Source organism: Artibeus jamaicensis, unplaced genomic scaffold (assembly GCF_021234435.1).
Source record: "Artibeus jamaicensis isolate MK-2021 breed Jamaican fruit bat unplaced genomic scaffold, CSHL_Jam_final contig_3126, whole genome shotgun sequence".
In the NCBI taxonomy this organism is placed as follows: Eukaryota; Metazoa; Chordata; class Mammalia; order Chiroptera; family Phyllostomidae; genus Artibeus; species Artibeus jamaicensis.
The window spans coordinates 17,757,535-17,776,915 of record NW_026521723.1 but is presented as its reverse complement, the minus strand read 5'-3'; the positions used below and the strand labels follow the sequence as shown (position 1 = coordinate 17,776,915).

Here is a 19,381-nt window from a genome sequence, read left to right as displayed (position 1 = left end):
ATGCACAGGACTGACCCCAGAACGAAGACCTATTCAATGCAAAATGCCAATAGCACCAAGGTTGAGAAATCCTTTCCTAGGTCCTTGCTCTAAGGTTCCTCCTCCCGCCCCAAGAAACATCATCCTTAATTCATTAGACCTAACCTTTTCCTTTGTTCTGAAGCATGATTTCAACAATGTTTTTTCAAGTCAACATTAGTCCCAGAATGTGATCATCTGTGTTGCTTTCAAGAAGTAAAGGCTGCTACCTGACTGTGTATATTAAAGAGGCAGAAAAATCCCAGTGCTGCTGTTCCCACTTGCTGCTCACTTCCCCCTGCCAGACTGCCTCTTTGAAAGACAGAATGATCTGATCCCGATTATTTAATGGAGGCCCTAGCTAGCCAGCCTTGATGGGGCAGCCAGTGGCGCCAGTCTTTGGGTCGTAGGCCACTCCATGGTCTGTCCTGAGGCTGCTGGGTTTATCAGCTGCCAGCCTGGCCGGGTCAGGCCAGCTGCCAGGTTGATTAATAAGCATCAGGCTGACTCTTTGAGTAGAGAATAGACTTGCTGATTTTTCTCCCCACTTCCTTGCATCATTTCATTATTAAATTAAAGATTGTTGTGATTTAAACTAAACTGTCAGGCAGCCTGGGGACAAACATGGGGTTTGGTAAAAAAAAAAATTGAAACCGGTACTGCATTTACCAGATTCAGTCTCAGCTGGGTGCTTTTTCTTTCTCTTCAAGAAATAATTCAAAACTCCAAGGACTGGAAGCAGAAGTAGAACCTTGCCCTGCAGTGTCACACAGAGAGGCTGGCAGGCCAGCAAAGGGAGCTGATTATAAATAGCATTAAAAGCAGCATCAGTCAAAACTCCCTGAAGTGCCTGAGCAAAATGTTAAAAGAAACAGTCTCTGAAATATGAAGCAATGATCGTTTTTCTGAATTGTTTTAAAGTGTTAATGACAAAAACTCTGTGTATGTGTGTGTGTGTGTGTATGCATGCATATGGGTTAAACACACACACAGAGAACCCAGCTGAGCCCCTTTAAGAAAATGATAGATAATTATTAAATCTAAAATAACAAACACACAAGTAGAGTCTCACAGGGAGCAGCTGTCCTTTTTCTGTGTAATCAATGCTTTTTATATAGAAAGTCTATAGTTTTCCCTTGCAAAATCATTTTCCTGTTTACGTATTTTTTTCCAGCTTAGGTGGAAACCATTTGAGATTCCAAAAGCATCTCAGAAGAAGGTGGACTTCGTGAGTGTAAGTCAATACTACCTACACCTGCCCACTGCTTGTTCTCCTCTCTTCTGTGGTGAGTGATCCAGCTGTTTGTGGGCTGAGTGCCAAGCAGAAGCAGCGTTAGAAGCAGGTACCTGACACAGTGCCATCTGCCTCTGCTTTTGGCTGTGGAGGGATGTCTTACTTCTAGGTGCCATCTCACCCCTGACACCAAAGGGCACTGGTGAGCTATTTACTATGTCTCCGAAAAGCCAATGGAAATTGAACTTTTACTTTCCTGGGTTCCTTTATTTTTGGAACAAAGATTCTTTTCATAGTCTGATGAAGCCTTTGTTCTTAAATGCATAAATCAAATGCCATAAAATTACAAAGAAGATGATTATATTGAAATGCAATGATAAAAATATTCAAACAACAAATTTGGTTTGGTTTATAGTAACATGTATGCTTCCTTATTAATGCTCTAAATCACAAAATCTATGAGAAAGTCTGATAGCTCTGCTGATTAGAAGTATGAGCAAAAATTACATTTGGGGATATCTATAACAACTATAATGTGATATAAAAATATCCCTGGTTTCTATCAATGTCAAGGTTACAAAAACTTCTAATACTCCTGTAGTTTGTTGCTTATGTTCACATTAATTGAAGGAAATGATAAATTTCCATCAGAGATTAGTGAAAATAAATATATCATTTTTCTTGTCTAAATTCGGGAACTCCCTGAAATGGATCTCTGGGCTAGAATAGGATCAACTCAGGCTGGCAACTCTAGTTAGTACAACACTAATTAGAAGTTTTGCTTGGTAGTAATAGGTGCTGAGAGTATAGGAATATCTGTGCTCAGAGCAAGGAGTGTGTAGGGGAACAGGAGAGGAGCTATAAAGAGGTGGGGCCCAAGAAAGCTAGTGGAAGATTCTGCAGACCGACCTCAGTCTGTGGTTTATTTAGGGAGAGTTCAGCCGCAGGTCCAATTGTTTGGATCATGTTGAACTCCTTATCCATACGAAGTACTCCAAATCCTGTGTAGACTCATCTAAATAGAACCCCAACCTTCAAATGCAAGAAGAAGTCCCCACCCTGTGTGAATTATGGATATCTGGATGAGCAGAACTCTCTCTTTTTGGGCTCTCAGTCTGCTGGTCTGGGCCTGAGGGCTGTTTTAGAAGGCCTGTATGTTCTGGTTTCTTGGATGGTGAGTGGTCAGCAGAGGATTATAGTTGGTCAAAGCACTCCCTTTGCCTTGTTCTGGAGAGATCAGGGCTGACCCTGTTCATTAATAGAGGGCTGCCCACATGGTATGGTGTATTTGAGAGGCATTAACTGGTCCCTAATGCCACTACCTGGATACCTGATTTTACGTCCAATAGAAACTCTCCTTCAGGTTGATCATAAGTAGAAAATGATATAATGCCAAGTAATGAATTGATACTTTGCAGGTTCACCTAAATGCAGCCATTAAGACAATTCAGATCTAGGGCCATGACTGGCAACTGGGGTGAGCTGCCACCCACCAAACATAAATCAATAAACTCTGGGCTCCCCAGAGGCAGTTTGGATCTGGAATGTCCCACTGGTCCCAAAGGGAAGATGCTAGTACTAGGACTTTGTCTCATGGCCCTCGTGAACAGGAGGAATGATGGCCTTTTCCTCACTGTTCACGTTCACCCTTCCCTCTCCGGCGGGTCTCTCCCAGGGCCTGCACACCTTGTGTGGAGCTGGAGACATCAGGTCTAACAATGGGCTTGCCATCCACATATTCCTCTGCAACACCTCCATGAAGGACAGGTAAGTGGCTCAGTGCTCAGGCAGGACATCCCCGCCCCCCAAAAGCTGCTGACCAGAGGGTACATTCTGGGTTGTTATTTTTGTTCTTGTTTTTCCTCCCAGAGCAATGTTGGTATGCATCTATTAATAATGACAATAAGTGAGTAGTTCTACCTTGATCTACTCCTGTGGCATAAACAAGAATGTCAAAGAACAAGCCCTGGCTGGTGTAGCTCAGTGGATTGAGCACGGGCCTATGAACCAAAGAACTGTGGTTCGATTCCCAGTCAGTGCACATGCCTGGGTTGCAGGCCAGTTCCCAGGAGGGGATGCACGAGAGGCAACCATACACTGATATTTCTCTCCCTTTCTTCTTCCCTTCCCCTCTAAGATAAATTTTAAAAAGGCAAGACTATTTCCTTATTTAAAAAAAAAACAAAAGAATGTCACATAACAATGCAAATAAAAAAGGGATGATGGGACACTGGGAAGCAGTAGTCCAAGAGGCATTTTGACTTTAAACCAGTTTGGGGTAGAATATTCTTAATTTCTAAGGTTCCCAGGGCTTTTCTTGAGCCCAAAGTCACACTGCGTGAGGACTGTCTGTCAGTGGTCATTAGAACCACTTGGTAGGTCAAGCTGACAGACTTTGTATAAGCTTAAGGTTTCTAAATACAGGAGCTTCACCCTGGCTGGTGTGGCTTAGCAGATTGAGCACTAGCCTGTGAACCAAAGAGTTGCCTATTCCATTCCAAGTCAGAGTACATGCCTGGGTTGTGGGCCAGGTCCCCAGTAGGGGGCACATGAGGGGCAACCAAACATTGATGTTACTTTCCCTCTCTTTCTCCCTCCCTTCCCCTCTCTAAAAATAAATAAATAAAATCATAAATAAATAAGTGATCTTCAATATGTGAATAGCATCCCTGCCTTTTCTTTAGGAATCAGAATGTCATAATGATTTTTGAACCAGACCATTGTGTCCAGAGGCAACTCCACTATTTCTGGCTGTGTGACCTTGGACGAGTCATTTAACTTAACTGAGCCATGAACAAGTCCAAGATCACAAGGCACAGGAGTTGTCCCCTGTGTCTACTTCTTCTTCTCCATTTGAGCCACACCCAGTTCTTCAAACCTGCCGTGAGTCCTCCTGTCTCCAAACATTTGCACTACTCTCCTGCCGGGAATGTTCTCCTCCCTCCTGAAACCTTTGCCTAGATGATTCCTTCAGACCACAGGTCAAATGTACCTTTTTCAAGGAAGCTTTTGCTGACTCCTCAAGCTAGATCATGTTCATTATTCTTTCATTCTCCTAGACTTGACTTTGACGGTGCCATTACAGTTTACGATGATACCGTTGTGTAAATGTTTGTTTGCTGTCTGACTTCCTACTAGACTGGAAGCTTCATGACGGCAGAGACTGGGTCATTTTGTACACCATTTCATACCTAGCATAAACCTGGCACAGAGTGGGTACTGAACAATCATTTGTGCAGTAAATTAATTTGTCTTGATGGTGTTAACACTGAAAATCGCAGGAATGATTCTGTATGTTTCAGATGCCTTTACAATTCAGATGGGGACTTCTTGATTGGTGAGTTTTGAAGAGTTCAGACCCCTTCACTGTGAATTTAGCCCTAGTCACAAGCTGCTTTTTAATTTTATACACATTGTGTTCCTTCATCCTTCAATCTGTCTTATTTAGTGGAATCTACAGACTAAGGTCTAAAGACAATTGATGGTCTGGAAAAGATTCCTACTATACCTCAAAGGCCCTATTCTATGTTCTGGTCTCTGACTTTGCCCATTTCTGTAGGGTCCTTCTAATACGGTAGATCTGAGCAGCTAAAAAAAAAAAAAAAAAAGAAAAGTAATACCAAGATGTGATTAACTTATTAAGATAACTCTATTTGCCTACATACTCTCCCAAGAAAAGACTGTCATTTATATCTGCAATTTAAATACAGATTTTCATGAGAGCACCAAAAATGGAACGTCTCTTTGAGATTTCACTGGTCTGCCCATTCCCTCTGATGATTTTAGTGCCAATATTTTGGAGTAAACAGTTTGGGATAAACATTAGACATGCAAATGACAGCCTTCTGCTGGAAGTATCAGAAATAGGTGATTTCCTACCCTATTTCAGCTGCCGTTTTTTGGTCAATCCACAGAATTGTGCATATACAAGCTCATTACCTGACAATAAAAAAAAGACTCAGTTTTTTCACTCACATTCTTCTAGATAATAAAATAGGTAACCTAAGATGTCATACATTTTTCCCTATGAAATTCATTAAAGCTCTTTTCATTGGGAATGAAAAAGTAAATGCAGTCCTTAAACTTTTTACTCCTCATGAAGTGGTTCTTGCATGAAAATACTGCTGCCCTGTCTTTTGTTAGTTCCCCAGAAAGGGAAACTTCTCATTTACACTGAGTTTGGCAAGATGCTTGTGCAGCCCAATGAGATCTGCGTCATTCAGGTGAGCAATGCATCCCCTTCTCCCTGCCTCTCTCTAATTTGGAAGCAATCAGATGTTGCAGCTGCTGCTATTTCCAACTCTAGAATTTCTCTGTTATGACTAGGCAATGGGGGCGGAGGAGAGTTTGAGTTACACAGAAGGCTTCCTGTGCAGAAGGGTAAGCAGGCTTGGGTGCCTGCATTGTTTTAAAATAGCACACAATCCCAAAGCAAAGAGCAATGTCAGCTCACTTTCCTAAATAGCTGTACACACTCTGGATAAGGCCCTGGATGTGGGCGGGGGGGCAGTGAAGATGGATTTCTTACAAATGTGGCCAAATCTGGGCACTGTTATCTCTGAACCAAATAAAAGGATAGACTAGAGTTTGTTTTGGCACAGACATGTTTAGGATTTAATTTTTTTTTTCTGACTCATCTGAGTCAACCAACTAATCTGAGTTGGTTGTCTCTCAAACCTAGCATGTGGGAGTTGGCTGTGCCTCTGGGGCTTCTTTATTGCCACAGGTATTATTTGGGAGTGCACACAAGTTTCTGCTTCCTATTCCAGAGAGGAATGCGGTTCAGCGTAGATGTCTTCGAGGAGACCAGGGGGTACATCCTGGAGGTCTATGGCATCCACTTCGAGTTGCCCGACCTGGGACCAATTGGTAAATCGTCACTACAAGCCTCTAAGCCTGGCTTGAGATACAGGACATGAATAATTGCATGAGAGTTCAACATCCTTCTCCCTCATTATCTCACTCAAACTTTAACTTTCCTCTAGACAACTTCTTCTCTAAGACCAAGAGTAGTTGGGAATTTTAGAAACCCATTAGAACTCCCTGAGCAATGCCAGACTTTCTTTCCAAACCTCTAAATTCAGAGGCTCCATGTAGTATGGTTGACCCTACTGAGAAATGAAGTCTTTATTTATTAGCTCATCTGGGTGTTCATCCATCAGCTTGTCTCACCTCCCATGCTGTGCTGAGGGTAGTGACAGAAGCTCATCAAGAATAACACAGCATCTTCCCACAGGCACATGACATGCGTAACAGAAAGTGACCCAGTATAACCCATATAAATTTCTCTCTAGAAGAATATATAGACCACTGGAGAGCTGTGTACACCCCATAGGATGTAGAAGATTAGGATACTATTGGCCTGGTCACAAGGAACAGCTTCCCAGAAGAGACGAGATTTCGCTAATTCTTGATGAAAAGTTGAGGAAAAATAAAGAAGAAAGAGAACAGCTTAAGCAAAAGCACACAAGAGGGAATGAGCTTTGGGAATAGAAACGATATCATTTTCTTAAGTCAATGACTTGTGTGTAGAGAATATAGTGGGGAAGCCATAAAAATGTCAGGTGCTACGCTCCTATGGAAAGGAGAAACAGACCGACAGGCATATAGTCTATGAACCTCACAGTCCTACTGAACACACTCCACAAAATCCAAACACTTAACAGTCCCAAAAGGTACATCACACAGTACTATGAAGAAGCTAGAAACCACAGCCTCCTGAGGCAGATTAAAACTTTCAAAAGTGAACTAAGATTCCCCCACTCCTGATTCTTCTGGCAAGCTGGAGGCTGAACAAGCAGGAGAGAATTGAAGGTGGTAGGAGGCGTTGTCCTCAAAACATCTCTTGGAGTGAAAAGAGTGGCCGAGAAATTTGGCCCTTGGTTTCATCTTGGGCGTGTTTGCTGAAGGTGGCAACCGCACCTCCCAATTCTTCTCTTCCTCCTTACCAGCTTTTTTAGAGCAAAACAGGAACAAGCCGGTGTTTGCCTTCTGGTCACTCCCCTGGGAGGATCCTAATAATCAGAGGAGGGTGGGAGGCCACAGAGAGGCAGCTGGAGTCCTGGCGGGCCGTCTGTCCTGCTCACCACCCGCCCTTCCCACTCTGGTCTGGCTTCCTGCTGCTGTACAGTCCACGGAGCTTCCAGGTTCTGTGGAACTTGCACCCTCTGGAAAATACATGTGATTTTCTAACCAGCTGGGGGCTTATTTTTTTTAACCCTAGGAACTGGAAATGATAAAACACTCCCCGCGTTTCTCCTCTCAGAGTTAAATTATGTTTTTGCACTTACACTTTTCATTTTGGGTCTTTTAATTTGTTTTCCTTCCCTGGAGGGAACACTTGCAAAACAAAGGCAAGCAGGGAAGTCCTGAATACTTTTCTCCCTGATGGATTTGTCAGGCTGGAGAGCAGTCTTACAGACCTGGGTTGAATCTGAGTTCTGTGTGAGGCATAGAGGCATTGCCTGTGGCAACAGTACTTACCCCTTTCTTTCTCAGTCCTTATAGATCAAGGACTGCAGGTGAGCCCTGGTTTTCTTGGAAATGAAATGGTCTAGTATTTCTATTAGCTGTTCCCCTTTCCTCTTTTCTAGCCTCTTCCTTCTCTCTCCTCCCCTCTCCTGCAGTGATGAGATAGTGGATGTAAAGTGGCTTTAGAAACCATATTCGCTACCACTTTGGGAGATGATGTTGGTGACGGGGAACATGACTTTCATGGTTGTTTTTTCCTGATCAAGTTCTTTGGCTGCTCTTAAAAAGGCACCACTCTGGGTCTCTGGTGAGCCCTCGGATGGTGCAAGTGAATTGTAGAGCTGCTCTTGGTGTAGAAGAAAGCCCTGTCTCCTTGTGCAGCGATGAACCTCTTTCCTATGTGACTTCGAAAGTGTCTAAAAAACTATGGGTCATTGTATTCTAGGAGCCAATGGCTTGGCCAATCCTCGTGATTTCTTGATACCTGTTGCCTGGTATGAAGATCGCCAAGTGCCAGGTGGTTACACTGTGATTAATAAATACCAAGGAAAACTGTTTGCTGCCAAACAGGTAAGGGGGGGCGGTCAGTACACAGGGGAGGGAATGAATAGTTATTGAGCACCTACTAATTGCCAAGGCCCGTGTTAAATATTTTATACATATTGTATTCTTTCATCTTTACTACACCACTAAGGCACTACAAATAAAGTCCTATTTGCCCTGTTCGTAGCCATGAAAACAAGCCAGATAATGACAAGTAATTTACCAAATGTCACAGTAAATGGTAGAACCTTATCTGTCGGTCATGTTCTCTCCTCTCACCAAGTAATGAAAACCCAAGCGATAACATAATCTGCAGACAGATTAATATGTTCTAAAAAGGGAAATGAGTTAACAAGCAGATCATCCAAGATTTGCATACATCACTGGCCACCATATTTAAAATACTAGCAATGGCTCACACAAAACAAGTAGAATTAGCTTGATCTGGTTTACTCCACCAGCCTGGTAAAACTCAGGAGATAAGCGAAGGCATAGATAATAACAACAAAAATAATTGTAACATAATATGTAATGTATAATATATTAATATTAGTATATATTTTATATAATATAGAGTGCATGATTCATATTTTATATAATACATAGCATATAATTAGTATATATTATTCCTTAATATACTGATTGCATAATGTATTAGTATAGAGTAATTATGTAACAAGCATGATCCAAAGATCTCTTCTGCTTACCATTGTTTGTTTGCTCTATTTTTTGCCCATTTGACTTACTGCTCACCTATTTTGCCAAGACATGTTACTGGACAGCATCTAGAAGACGGGCTAACCAGCAGAGGCCAACTAGTTTGGCACTTAAAATTAGCCCCTGAGGGTTAACGGTCACCCTCATTGATACATTGTTACGCTCATACCCTCTGCGTCCGGATTTCTTAAAAGTGTGGTTCAGAGGCCATTTGAATCAAATCATCAGGGAGGCTTCTTTAAAATGCAGTTCCTTAGATACTACTCCAGCCTGGCAAAAACGATCATCTCTGTAGATGGGGTGCAGAAATCTGCATTCATTACAAGCATGTTCCCCTTATCACTGTTGACATGCAACTGATGGAGAACCATCATACGAGAGGCAGCCGGCAGCCCCAGGAGTTTCCACTTTCTGAGTGGCCCCCGGGCTGGTTTTCCTCTGTGTGAGCCGCCAGGGATCCATTCTCCCTTCTCTGCCATGATCTGTGTCCTGGGAGCCCGATCACCACATGGACAGTGTCCCGCAGGCTTCCCTGCCAGCTGGCTTGGGGTCGGGTCCCACTAGTGGGAGGTCCTCACAGGAAACTGCAGGGCAGAGGAAAGACAAGTTGGGGTTTTTCTTCAAGTTTCCTCCCTGTTTGGATCTGCAGCCTTCCACAATCTCAGCTGGTGCTGAGCAGCCCCAGAGGCGTGTTGGAGCCAGTTTATGCTGGCTTGGCTTGATGTGGTATATTAACAATATCACATCAGTAGCTTAAAAATGATCATGGTAAGAGTATTGATACCCCAGAAATCGGAGTTTTTATATTTTTCCCAGATTGCTGGTTGTAAAATATTTACCAGCCCACCACCGGGCAGACCTTCTTCATGGTTCTGAGCTCTTACTGGAATCCTGTAACATTTCCTTCCCATGTCCCACAGGCCTAGGAATGGCAATGTCTTCCCACTGTTCGTAGGCTCAGACACCACATTACCCACTTCTAGTCAGTTCGCTTAACACCAGTCACACCTCTGTGAGTAGTCCCTCCAGTAAAATCCTTAGAACATTCTGAACTGGATGCCGTTTCCAGCACAGACTCATATCTGCCGCAGGGCACCCTTCCTATGATGGAACACTGATCCTCTCCTACCCCAGGGCAGGCTCAAGAAGCACCACCGTAGCACTGCTCTGAAATTTCCAGTCCCTGGGGTTGGAACTCTTACAGACCTTCTCACCCTCCCGCACTCCACCCAGGCACTGTGTCTCCTGGAAGCTCCTTTAGGCAGCAATTACCTGGAAAACAGCCATAGCTAGTGCCTGCCCTTTGCACCAGAAAACCCAGAGGGTGGCCCAGATGGTCTGACAATTGCTGTCATCCACAGATTCTCACAGTTGTGTTAAAAATTGTTGAAAAGGCACTGCTTAGAGAATGCGCCATGCTTATGTTTCTGCACATGTGACCAGAGGCACCTGCAGCTTATGAACTAAAAAAGCAGGGCTAGTGGATAAACGAGGGATACTTTGAGGGAGTATGAAGCAACCACAGAATGGTTCGGGGTTATACTTCTCCCAAAGGATGGTATTATTAAATTACGAGAACAAAATCAAATCCAAAAAGAGAGAGTAATGCCAAGCACAAACTGGAATCACAGCTACAAAAGCATTAGGTGCTACAATGGCCCTTTTCTGCTTCTTTTGCAATCAGGACGTCTCCCCATTCAATGTCATCGCCTGGCATGGGAACTACACCCCCTACAAGTACAACTTGGAGAACTTCATGGTCATCAACGCAGTGGCCTTTGACCACGCAGTAAGTCTGGACCCTGGAGGGTCCTTGGAGAAGCAGGCCACCTGTGGTTGAGAAGGGTTTACAGTAGACCCCTAAGATTCACAGATTTAACATTTCCAGTGTCACCCTTGGAAACCTGCAATATAGTCATTTGTCATTGTGCTTACAGGAATTTGAATCATCTGCAGCAAGGCTTTGGTGAAGGGGAGAATAACAAGCTGTTGAGGAAGCCAGGCCAGACACTCCACACTCACCTGGGAACGCAGCTCCATTCTCTGCATACAGCAGTCACCATAGATGGCTAAAAACTTATTTTCTTCATGGAAAGTCTATCCCCAAAAGAAAACCAGCTGCTAGTGTTAGTGATGGAGCAATAAGAAAGGAACATTTCTGGATTTGGGATGTTCTCCATCTTGCCCTCAAATACCAAGGGCTGACTTGCTCTGGAGACGGCTGCGGCGCCTCCGCTCTGGCTGTTTCCAGCAGCAGTGGAGCAGACGGCTCGCTTATAAAGTTACTCATAATGTTCGGTGCTTGAATTTAAACCAAAGAAGTTCTAGAGTATGAACTTGGTCGTATTTTTCACTCAATTAAGGGGCCCCGAAGACATGCCAGGACTACAGTACAGGCCCCTGAGGCCCCACATTCTTGATAAAAATGAACTTTTCCCCTGGTGCCCTGGGGAAAAGTTCATTTTGCAGCTTTAATGCACAAGTTAGAGGGGTAATTAGAGCGAAGGAGGGGAACCAAAGACAGAAAGATTACTCTGAGCCAGTTCAGCGTATCTCTGAGTGAACCAAACTACATTTCTGAAGAGCAGCAACACTGCATAAAATCGAAGGGAAAAGAAAATGAGGCATCGAGCCCAAAACTGCATGGAAAAGGACCCTGAGACACTGATACAGCATTATTGGAGCCTCACTGTCCTTAAACAGTTTTAAATCATTTCTCATGACAGACAAAGAAATGTTAACTCTCATAGCAAAGAGGGTTGATTTGTTGACTTGCATTTATTCAGGCTTCCTCCCCTCTGCACTGCTGCAGTAGCTCTTGTCCCAAATAATTCAGGTCTGATCATTCTACCACCGCATTAGCAAAGCTTTGCAGGCTCCCTGTGGCTCAAGATTACGTCTGAGCTCCGGAGTGTGGTATTTGTCAGCTGGCCATGGACTAGTTTTTCCAGTGCCTCCTCTTGCCTCTCTCTCTTCTGCCAGTGCACCTGGGCTTTAGCTTTCTTGCCCCTTAATAAAACCTGTGTGCATTTTAATCTCTTTCCTGGTTTTTTTTTTTTTTTGTGCTTAAAATACCTTTTGCTTTCCTTCCTTCCTTTCTCCTTTCCTTCCTTCCTCCTTTTCTCTCTTTTTCTCTTTCTCCTTTCATCCTTCAAAACCTATCTCAAATGTCACCTCCTCTTTAAAGCCTTCCCTGATCCTCTTGGGTAGAGGTAGGCACCCCTTCTCTGCACGCCCTTGGACCTCTGTTGACACAGCTAGATTGCCCTCGGACCCTTGCTGTGATCAGTTGTTCATGCACCTGTTCTACTAATCCTCCAGTCCGCCTTCCTCACCCCTCCACCAATAATGCTAAAGGGGAGGGGAATAGATTTCAATCATCTTTGAATTCAGACCTTAGCAGTGGCATCCAAAAGCAAACATGGATCATTGATTTTAATTAAATTGCACCTGAACCTTTCCACGGAAAGGATTGTAAAGTTCTTCAAAAATCGTTATAGTGGCCCCGACCTACTCCCTTCGATACCACCACCACCCAGACTAATGACGTAGGTGGTGTGTTTTAAATCTGAGAGTCAAACAAGGGTCAGAAAGCAAAAGAATGTGGGAGGCAGGCACCACTGCCCCTCAGGCCCACGGGGTAGTGCTTATGTGAAATGGGCTCAGCGGGATAAAAAAGCAGCTCAGAATCCTCTTTGCTGGTGTTAATTCATTTTGCTTCGAGCACAGCAAGAGGGGAAGTCAGAGGAGTGATTACTGCTCCTCCCTGACAAGCCCAGGCTTCTGAGCCCGGCCTGTGGGATTTGATCAGAAATTAGTGTCTCTTGAAAGCCCCCTCGTGTGTGTGTGTGTGTGTGTGTGTGTGTGTGTGTGTGTGTGTGAGATTGTCCGGTCACCTCCCTTTCCTCGCGTGTTCAGTGTCTCCTTGTACTTTCACAGGACCCATCCATTTTCACAGTATTAACTGCCAAGTCTCTCCGCCCTGGAGTGGCCATCGCTGATTTTGTCATCTTTCCTCCTCGATGGGGGGTTGCTGATAAGACCTTCAGGCCTCCTTATTACCACAGTAAGTCTCTCCTTTGCCAAGCCACATTTGAGAACCAAACAGACAGCAAAACAGTGAGCGCTGCCCATTGGGAACACAGCCGGAGGTGTTTCTGGGTGCCCTGCCCTGGCTGGAGTTCCAGATCCTGCCTCCTGAGTGAGGCTCCGGATCAGGCTGCTCCCCAGTCTTTTAGCCGCTTAGACAGCACTGTATTGACTCTGAGGAGAAAACACTTTGTAATTGCTGAAGCCCAGTTCCTCCTGCCCTGAAGAGAGGTAGAAAGCCTGATAAAGTATGAAGCACAAAGTTGGGGTTTTTTTTCAAATTTTTTTCCCATCACTATTTATCCCGCCTATTTCCTCTTCCACCTCCACTTACCCGCAAGCCCTCCCCCACAACCAACACACTGTCGTTCATGTCCACGAATTCTTCCTCTCTTCTTTGTCACTCGACCCATCCACCCCCCAGCACCCTCCATTCAGGGCTGAAGGGGAGAAATGTCTTTATGTTTCAGATATTTCTTTTGGGGGAGGGGGAATGCTGGTTAATTTGTTGTTTACTTAGATCTGGTGCATGAACCAGGAGTATGTGCCTTCTTCAGTGGTTTTGGCAGGGTAAAGCCGATGCCAGTCCACACTAGGGGATGGACCCTATTCTGGAAGCAGTTTCTGTGAAGTGTTTGTTGTTTAAAGCACAATTTTATGAAATCCACTTTCTTAATATTACTATTACTAACAGCTAACAATTATTGGCTTTTTTATGACTCTAAGTTCTATAAAAGTATTAACATTTAGTCTTCGTAACAGTTATCAGAGATAGGTAGTATCTTTATCCCCTTTTTTCCCCAGAGGATGGAACTGAGACAAGAAGGGTTAGGGACTTGCTCAAAGCCACACAGCTAGTTAAGTGGTAGAGTCAGCATTTAATCGCAGGCAATCTGACGCCTGAGCGGACGTTCATGACCACGGACTGAGGTGGCCAGCACAGGGTTGGTGCACAATACTCACCTAATAAATACTGACTTAATAACTGAATTCATCACAAGAATAAGCTACCTCATAGCTGTACCTAGTGAGGTTGGCATTTTTAATTGTGCAGTAGCTAGCTGAAAATGCAACCTAAAGGTCAGTGTACAATTCCACCTCCTGGAGAGTACATTTTTGTACATAGAGTTCTGGAAAAATGCTGAGCTGAAACATTCTTAAAAACAAATCCTTGTCACCCTGACTAGTGTGGCTCAGTGGATTTGGGCCTCATCCCCCAAAGGGAAGGTTCTCTGGTTTGATTCCCAATCAGGGTACATTTGAAAGGTGGCCAATTGATGTTTCTCTCTCATTGTCAATGTTTCTCTCCCCTCTCTTTCTCCCTCCCTTCCCCTCTCAAAAAATAAATAAATAAAATCTAAAAAATTTTTTAAAAATCCTTTCCTTAACTAATCTCAGATCTGTGTGTGTGAGACTCCTCTCATAACACCAGCCCCTGGGTGCCAGGGCTCACCAGGATGGAAAGATGCACTGAAGGGATAATTTAGGCATATGTGGAGGTCCACAGGACAGAGGCCACTTCATCGTCAGATCCCAGCACCTTTTCAGGTGACTCCATGATGATTGAGAAAAGGATACAATTAGTTACCACTGCAAAGACCCCAGAGGCTTCGTGAGTAAAGTGGTAACAAACTATGTCCTTTCTGAAGAATGTCAAGTCCATCACTGTTCTCCCGTAAATTAGTCTCTAGAGAACCTGTGGTCCAGGAAAGAGAGCTGCTCTGGCTGAGAGCCTGTGCCTCATGAGCTAGTCCTCGTCATTCACTGTCTCACAGAGTTCTTATATTCAGGTTCCTTTCCCTGCCTGAAGGAATGGCATGCCGTTGGGCTCATTAAAACACATGTCCCTGGGCCCGCCCTCATGCTTCCTGCTTCCGAAGGTTCAGGGTAGGGCCCAACAGTTTGCATTTATTACAAGTTCCTACATGAAGCTGATGCTGCTGTTCCAGGGACCCAGTTTGAGAACATTGGGGGACATGAAAATCACTTAGAATGCCTTTTTTTTTTCAGTGTGTAGTTCCAGAGAATTTAATTAGTCAGTATTGAGGTGGAATCTCAGAATTTGCATTTTGCATTTTATAAGTCAAGGAATTCTGATGTGGGTGGGAGAGGAGGGTGTACGGATCGCACGTGAGGAGACGGCGGGAGGGGGTGACAGAGAAGTCTGACTTGGGCAAGGCTGCTACTGCGCCACAGCTCTCAACCCACTCCTTGACCTCGGGTTGTCATTCAGAATGCCTGAAACGAATGGCCTTGTGAAATGCTTCTTAATAACTTTTTTAAAGAGTCTCAGATAAATTGGGCCCTGGATAGACAGATCTCAGGAAATGTATGGTTGCCCCAAGTTAGTTGGCAAAACCACAGAACCTCAAATTAGAAATGATTTTTTACTGGTGGTATTTAAAATATTGCTTTAGCAAGAATCGAAATCATTGCTACTTTGATGTGACAAAGAGAAGTACCATCTTCTCTTTAGAAGAGAAGTGGAGAATTGTTTGTGCAGAAATACTGCCTCCAATTATCTTCTTGTGCCTTGGTCAAGTGGTTTCGGTACCACTCAGAAAGGCAAGGTCTACACCCCACAGCCCTTTGAATCACAGAAAATGATATAGAAGTGTCATCACCAAGCCCATTGCTACCTAAACTCATATTTAAATCAAAGCTGAGCTCTGTGTTGCTCTCTTCTTAAAATTAGGCCATGAAGGTGACCCTGAGGACACACACTAGCATGAGGGGTGTAGCTACATATTTAAGTCATGAGCTTTTAAAATAGAAACACTTGATGCTCACAGACAGGTCTCTTCCTCTGCTTCTGCTTCATGGGGAAACATGTGGAGCTATGACCTGGGCCATACCTTTTTGCAGGGGCCTGCAGCATCATTTGGTTGTCGGGCAGGGTGGATATGGCTGCTCAGTTTACCGTCTGGCCGTACTTCACAAGCAAGGAAGAGGGGTGGGGCATTAATAATGTCAAATGTGTGGCTTTGCCACTGCCATATCTTTCTTCTGTGTTCATGGTTTGTACTCTTAGCCCTGTCTTGGAACAGAATATGAGTAATTTTAGACAGGATGCTTCTTATGCATCTCCATCAGTACTTAGCACAGTGTCCAATTATATATATATTTGATGGATGAATAGACAGATGGATGCGGGGGTGGGAGGGTGGATGAGTAGGCAGGTGGATGAATGGAAAGTCACTTAAATTTACCCAGGTGTTCCATTACTTTAATTCTTGCTCTAAATGTGTTGCTATTCTAACAAAAAGTTTTATTTCACTAGAAATATACTTTTGAAAGACTTAACAACATGATTTTTGTCAAATTTTGTGTTATTCGAGAAAACACAACTAGGACCAATGTATTTAATTTATGTGACAGCAAATTTCCATTTAATATGAGAGATCTCTTTAACACCCTGAGCTTTGTTAAGTAGAGGCCTTGGGTACTTGAGAGCTCAGGCAGCTCTTTTGAGTAGCGAGCTTGCATTCACAGGAAGCATTGCCAGCAGAGCACAGGAGATAATCTGCCAGCAACGATACAGAAAATTCTTCTGTATTGAGTAGAAGTTAGGATCCCTTCCAATTTCAAGATCTTAGAATTCTATGAGGATAGGGTCAATGGAAATAGAAAAGAATGAATCTAACAGCCATTTTCAAGGTTGGAAGAATAAGATGATATCAGATTCAGATATAGAATATAGAATACAGTATTTGTTGGAATAGAGCATCTATTACATCCCCCTCTGTTGACACCCACCCACCCACCCACGCACCCACTTCGGTCTTCTGGACCATGACATGGTGACAGAAGTGGTGACATGTGTCCTACCATGGGGCTGTGTGAGGAGGCATCCAATCACAGAAGAAGATACTTTTGATATGATGCTCGTTAAGACTAAATGGTGGACTACATTGGCTCTTTATGATAATTTGCATTTTAATTAAAAAATTCTTTTCTGAGGTCTGATTTTCTTTAGATATAGCCTAAGTTCTTTCAGGCAGTAGAATAGAAGACCTCTGCTAATCCACACGTCCAGGGAGTAGAGCGTACCAAGAATTCCACACTAATGAATGTTTTAGGGTTGCTTTTTGTCAATCTGTATTCTTTGTTAATCTTAATAAAATGTATCAGATAATCTTATCTTCTTGTCATTCCGCAGAAATAATGTTTGAAGGGTCTTAATGTTTACGGGTCTGCCTTGGATAATAAAAATAATACTGCTTCAACCTTCGCAGGGAACTGCATGAGTGAATTCATGGGGCTCATCAAAGGCCACTATGAGGCAAAGCAAGGCAGCTTCCTGCCAGGAGGAGGCAGCCTACACAGTGCCATGACTCCCCATGGGCCCGATGCCGACTGCTTCGAGAAGGCCAGCAAAGCCAAGCTGGCACCTGAGAGGATTGCTGATGGCACCATGGTGAGCAAGTTCAATGCCAGGCCCTGGTGGCCTCTGGACTCCCCAGTCTTATTGAGAGAACTGTTTATTTTTCACTTTTTCTAAGTCACAGAGGAGGAGTCAGGAGAGGAGAGTGTGTGTCTGTGTGTCTATTCCCATGTGTGTATTCACACACCCCTGCGTGTTTACTAGACTCCTAATGTAGTGAGTGTAGAAAGAGTTTGAACTTGGAGTCAGGCCTGGGTTCAAATCCCAGTTCTTAGTTTCTGTGTGACTTTGACTAAGTCACTTAACTTCTCTGCTTCATTTTCCCCATCTGTAGATTGGGTATGGTAACCAAGCCAGCAGGGGGCCATAATTTAACCTCACAGACCGCCCAGCACCGTTTGAATGTAAGGGAGGGGCTATTATTAATACTATGGGAAGAAGGGTCTTTGATTACCGGCATGTAGCCCTGTGTGTACATGCTTTGTCTGAGTCGGTTCCTGCTTTCTGACGTGATCCTCATCTAGAGCCACAGTAGCAGAGGATGCAGGATGTTACTTCCTACGGGATGTCAAACCAAGGAGGGTCTGGAAGGGTTTGCATCACTGCAGTCAGGACTGTGAGCAGCAGTTCTCTGTTCTTTGCTCATTTTCTTCTGCTCTCCTTTGGCCTGGGATGAAACCAATGGGATTTAAAACCTGTTTTGTATTCCTCCTGTGTCAGGCTGTAAACATCAAGGCTGAACACAATTGCAGACGGCTGTGGTACTTGATTTTATTTTATTTTTGCATTCTTGGAGGTAGAGTTTATGAACCACCAGGAGTAATTTTATACTAAATTATATGCAAATTTGCATTACATTTTTAAACAAATGCCTTCAATGCTACCTGACTTTAAAATCAATAGCACAGACCCACCTGACTCCATGCCCAGTTTGCAAACTAACTAAGCACAGAGCATTGTCTGCCCCTCTGTCTAGTGCAGTTTGCTTTCAGTCCAAATCCTGGGGCCAGAGTTGGGAGGGCTGGTTTATAGGGGAAGGCTGAGAAGAGTCCCATCTGTTTCACGTCAGCTGCATTGCCCTTGCAAGGGCTTCTACGGAGCTCTTGTAGAGACATGGCTTGAGAACCTTAGTTAAGCTATTGCCTCTGAAGGCTCATGGGGATGCACAGGCTACTCCACAGTTACTACTCAGTAACCTTTGGGATAGTCAGTGTGGCCAGAGAGCAATGTTCTGCCACAGCGAGGCACAGGCCAGAGCTGTTTTTATGAGAGCAAGACTTTGGGTAATGCCTAGGGCTCAGAGCACTAATGAGAAAGAGCTCTTCTGTGTGGGGGCTTGGGAGCTGGACAGCCCTGCGCAGCCAGGAAGCCCGTGCTACCTGGTGGTGGAGGGCCCAGCACTTCATGCAGCCCTGACTTTGGGCCTCCCTCACCGTTTCCCTTTAGATAATTTGAATCCAAGCCCATCTACATGTCTCATCCATGTTTCAGTTTGCAATGAATTAACTTCATACAATACTTCATAGCTCAGCTGGGATGGGGTTTTCCTACTCCAGTCAGACAGCCAGTCTCCTGAGAAGCTGTCAGCAAAGAGACAACAATAATGGCCATGATAACAACCTGAATATCGGTATAGTGCTTTATAACGTGGAGGGCACTTGCACATGATCTTGTCCAGTCCTCACAGCAAGCCTGTCGTGGGCAGTTGGGCAGGGACACTCATCTCCACTGCTGTGGGAAAATTGGTACTCAGTGAAGCCGGAATGTCTACAATGCACACAGCGCTTAACACAAGCTCACTGCTGCAGACAAAGACCTCAAAGACCTCCCGGGCACAGCAGGGCATCCGCCCTCCACGCCCTCGGGAACAGGGTTTCTAAAACGGCTACAGCCATTCCTGCCTCCTACTCCCCTCTTCCTTCCCA

At 44.2% G+C, this 19,381-nt stretch overlaps 1 protein-coding gene across 1 annotated transcript in view; it reads left to right on the top strand.

The window, feature by feature from the left end:
• Positions 1-19,381, top strand: part of HGD (homogentisate 1,2-dioxygenase) — a 34,215-nt gene that overhangs the window by 13,945 nt on the left and 889 nt on the right. Inside the window, exons 5-13 of the mRNA XM_037139809.2 lie at positions 1,193-1,252; positions 2,928-3,019; positions 4,555-4,589; positions 5,396-5,475; positions 6,022-6,121; positions 8,169-8,293; positions 10,668-10,772; positions 12,923-13,049; positions 17,308-17,489. Of these exons, the coding sequence (XP_036995704.2) occupies positions 1,193-1,252; positions 2,928-3,019; positions 4,555-4,589; positions 5,396-5,475; positions 6,022-6,121; positions 8,169-8,293; positions 10,668-10,772; positions 12,923-13,049; positions 17,308-17,489 (906 nt within the window). The remainder of the gene's footprint in view (positions 1-1,192; positions 1,253-2,927; positions 3,020-4,554; positions 4,590-5,395; positions 5,476-6,021; positions 6,122-8,168; positions 8,294-10,667; positions 10,773-12,922; positions 13,050-17,307; positions 17,490-19,381) is intronic.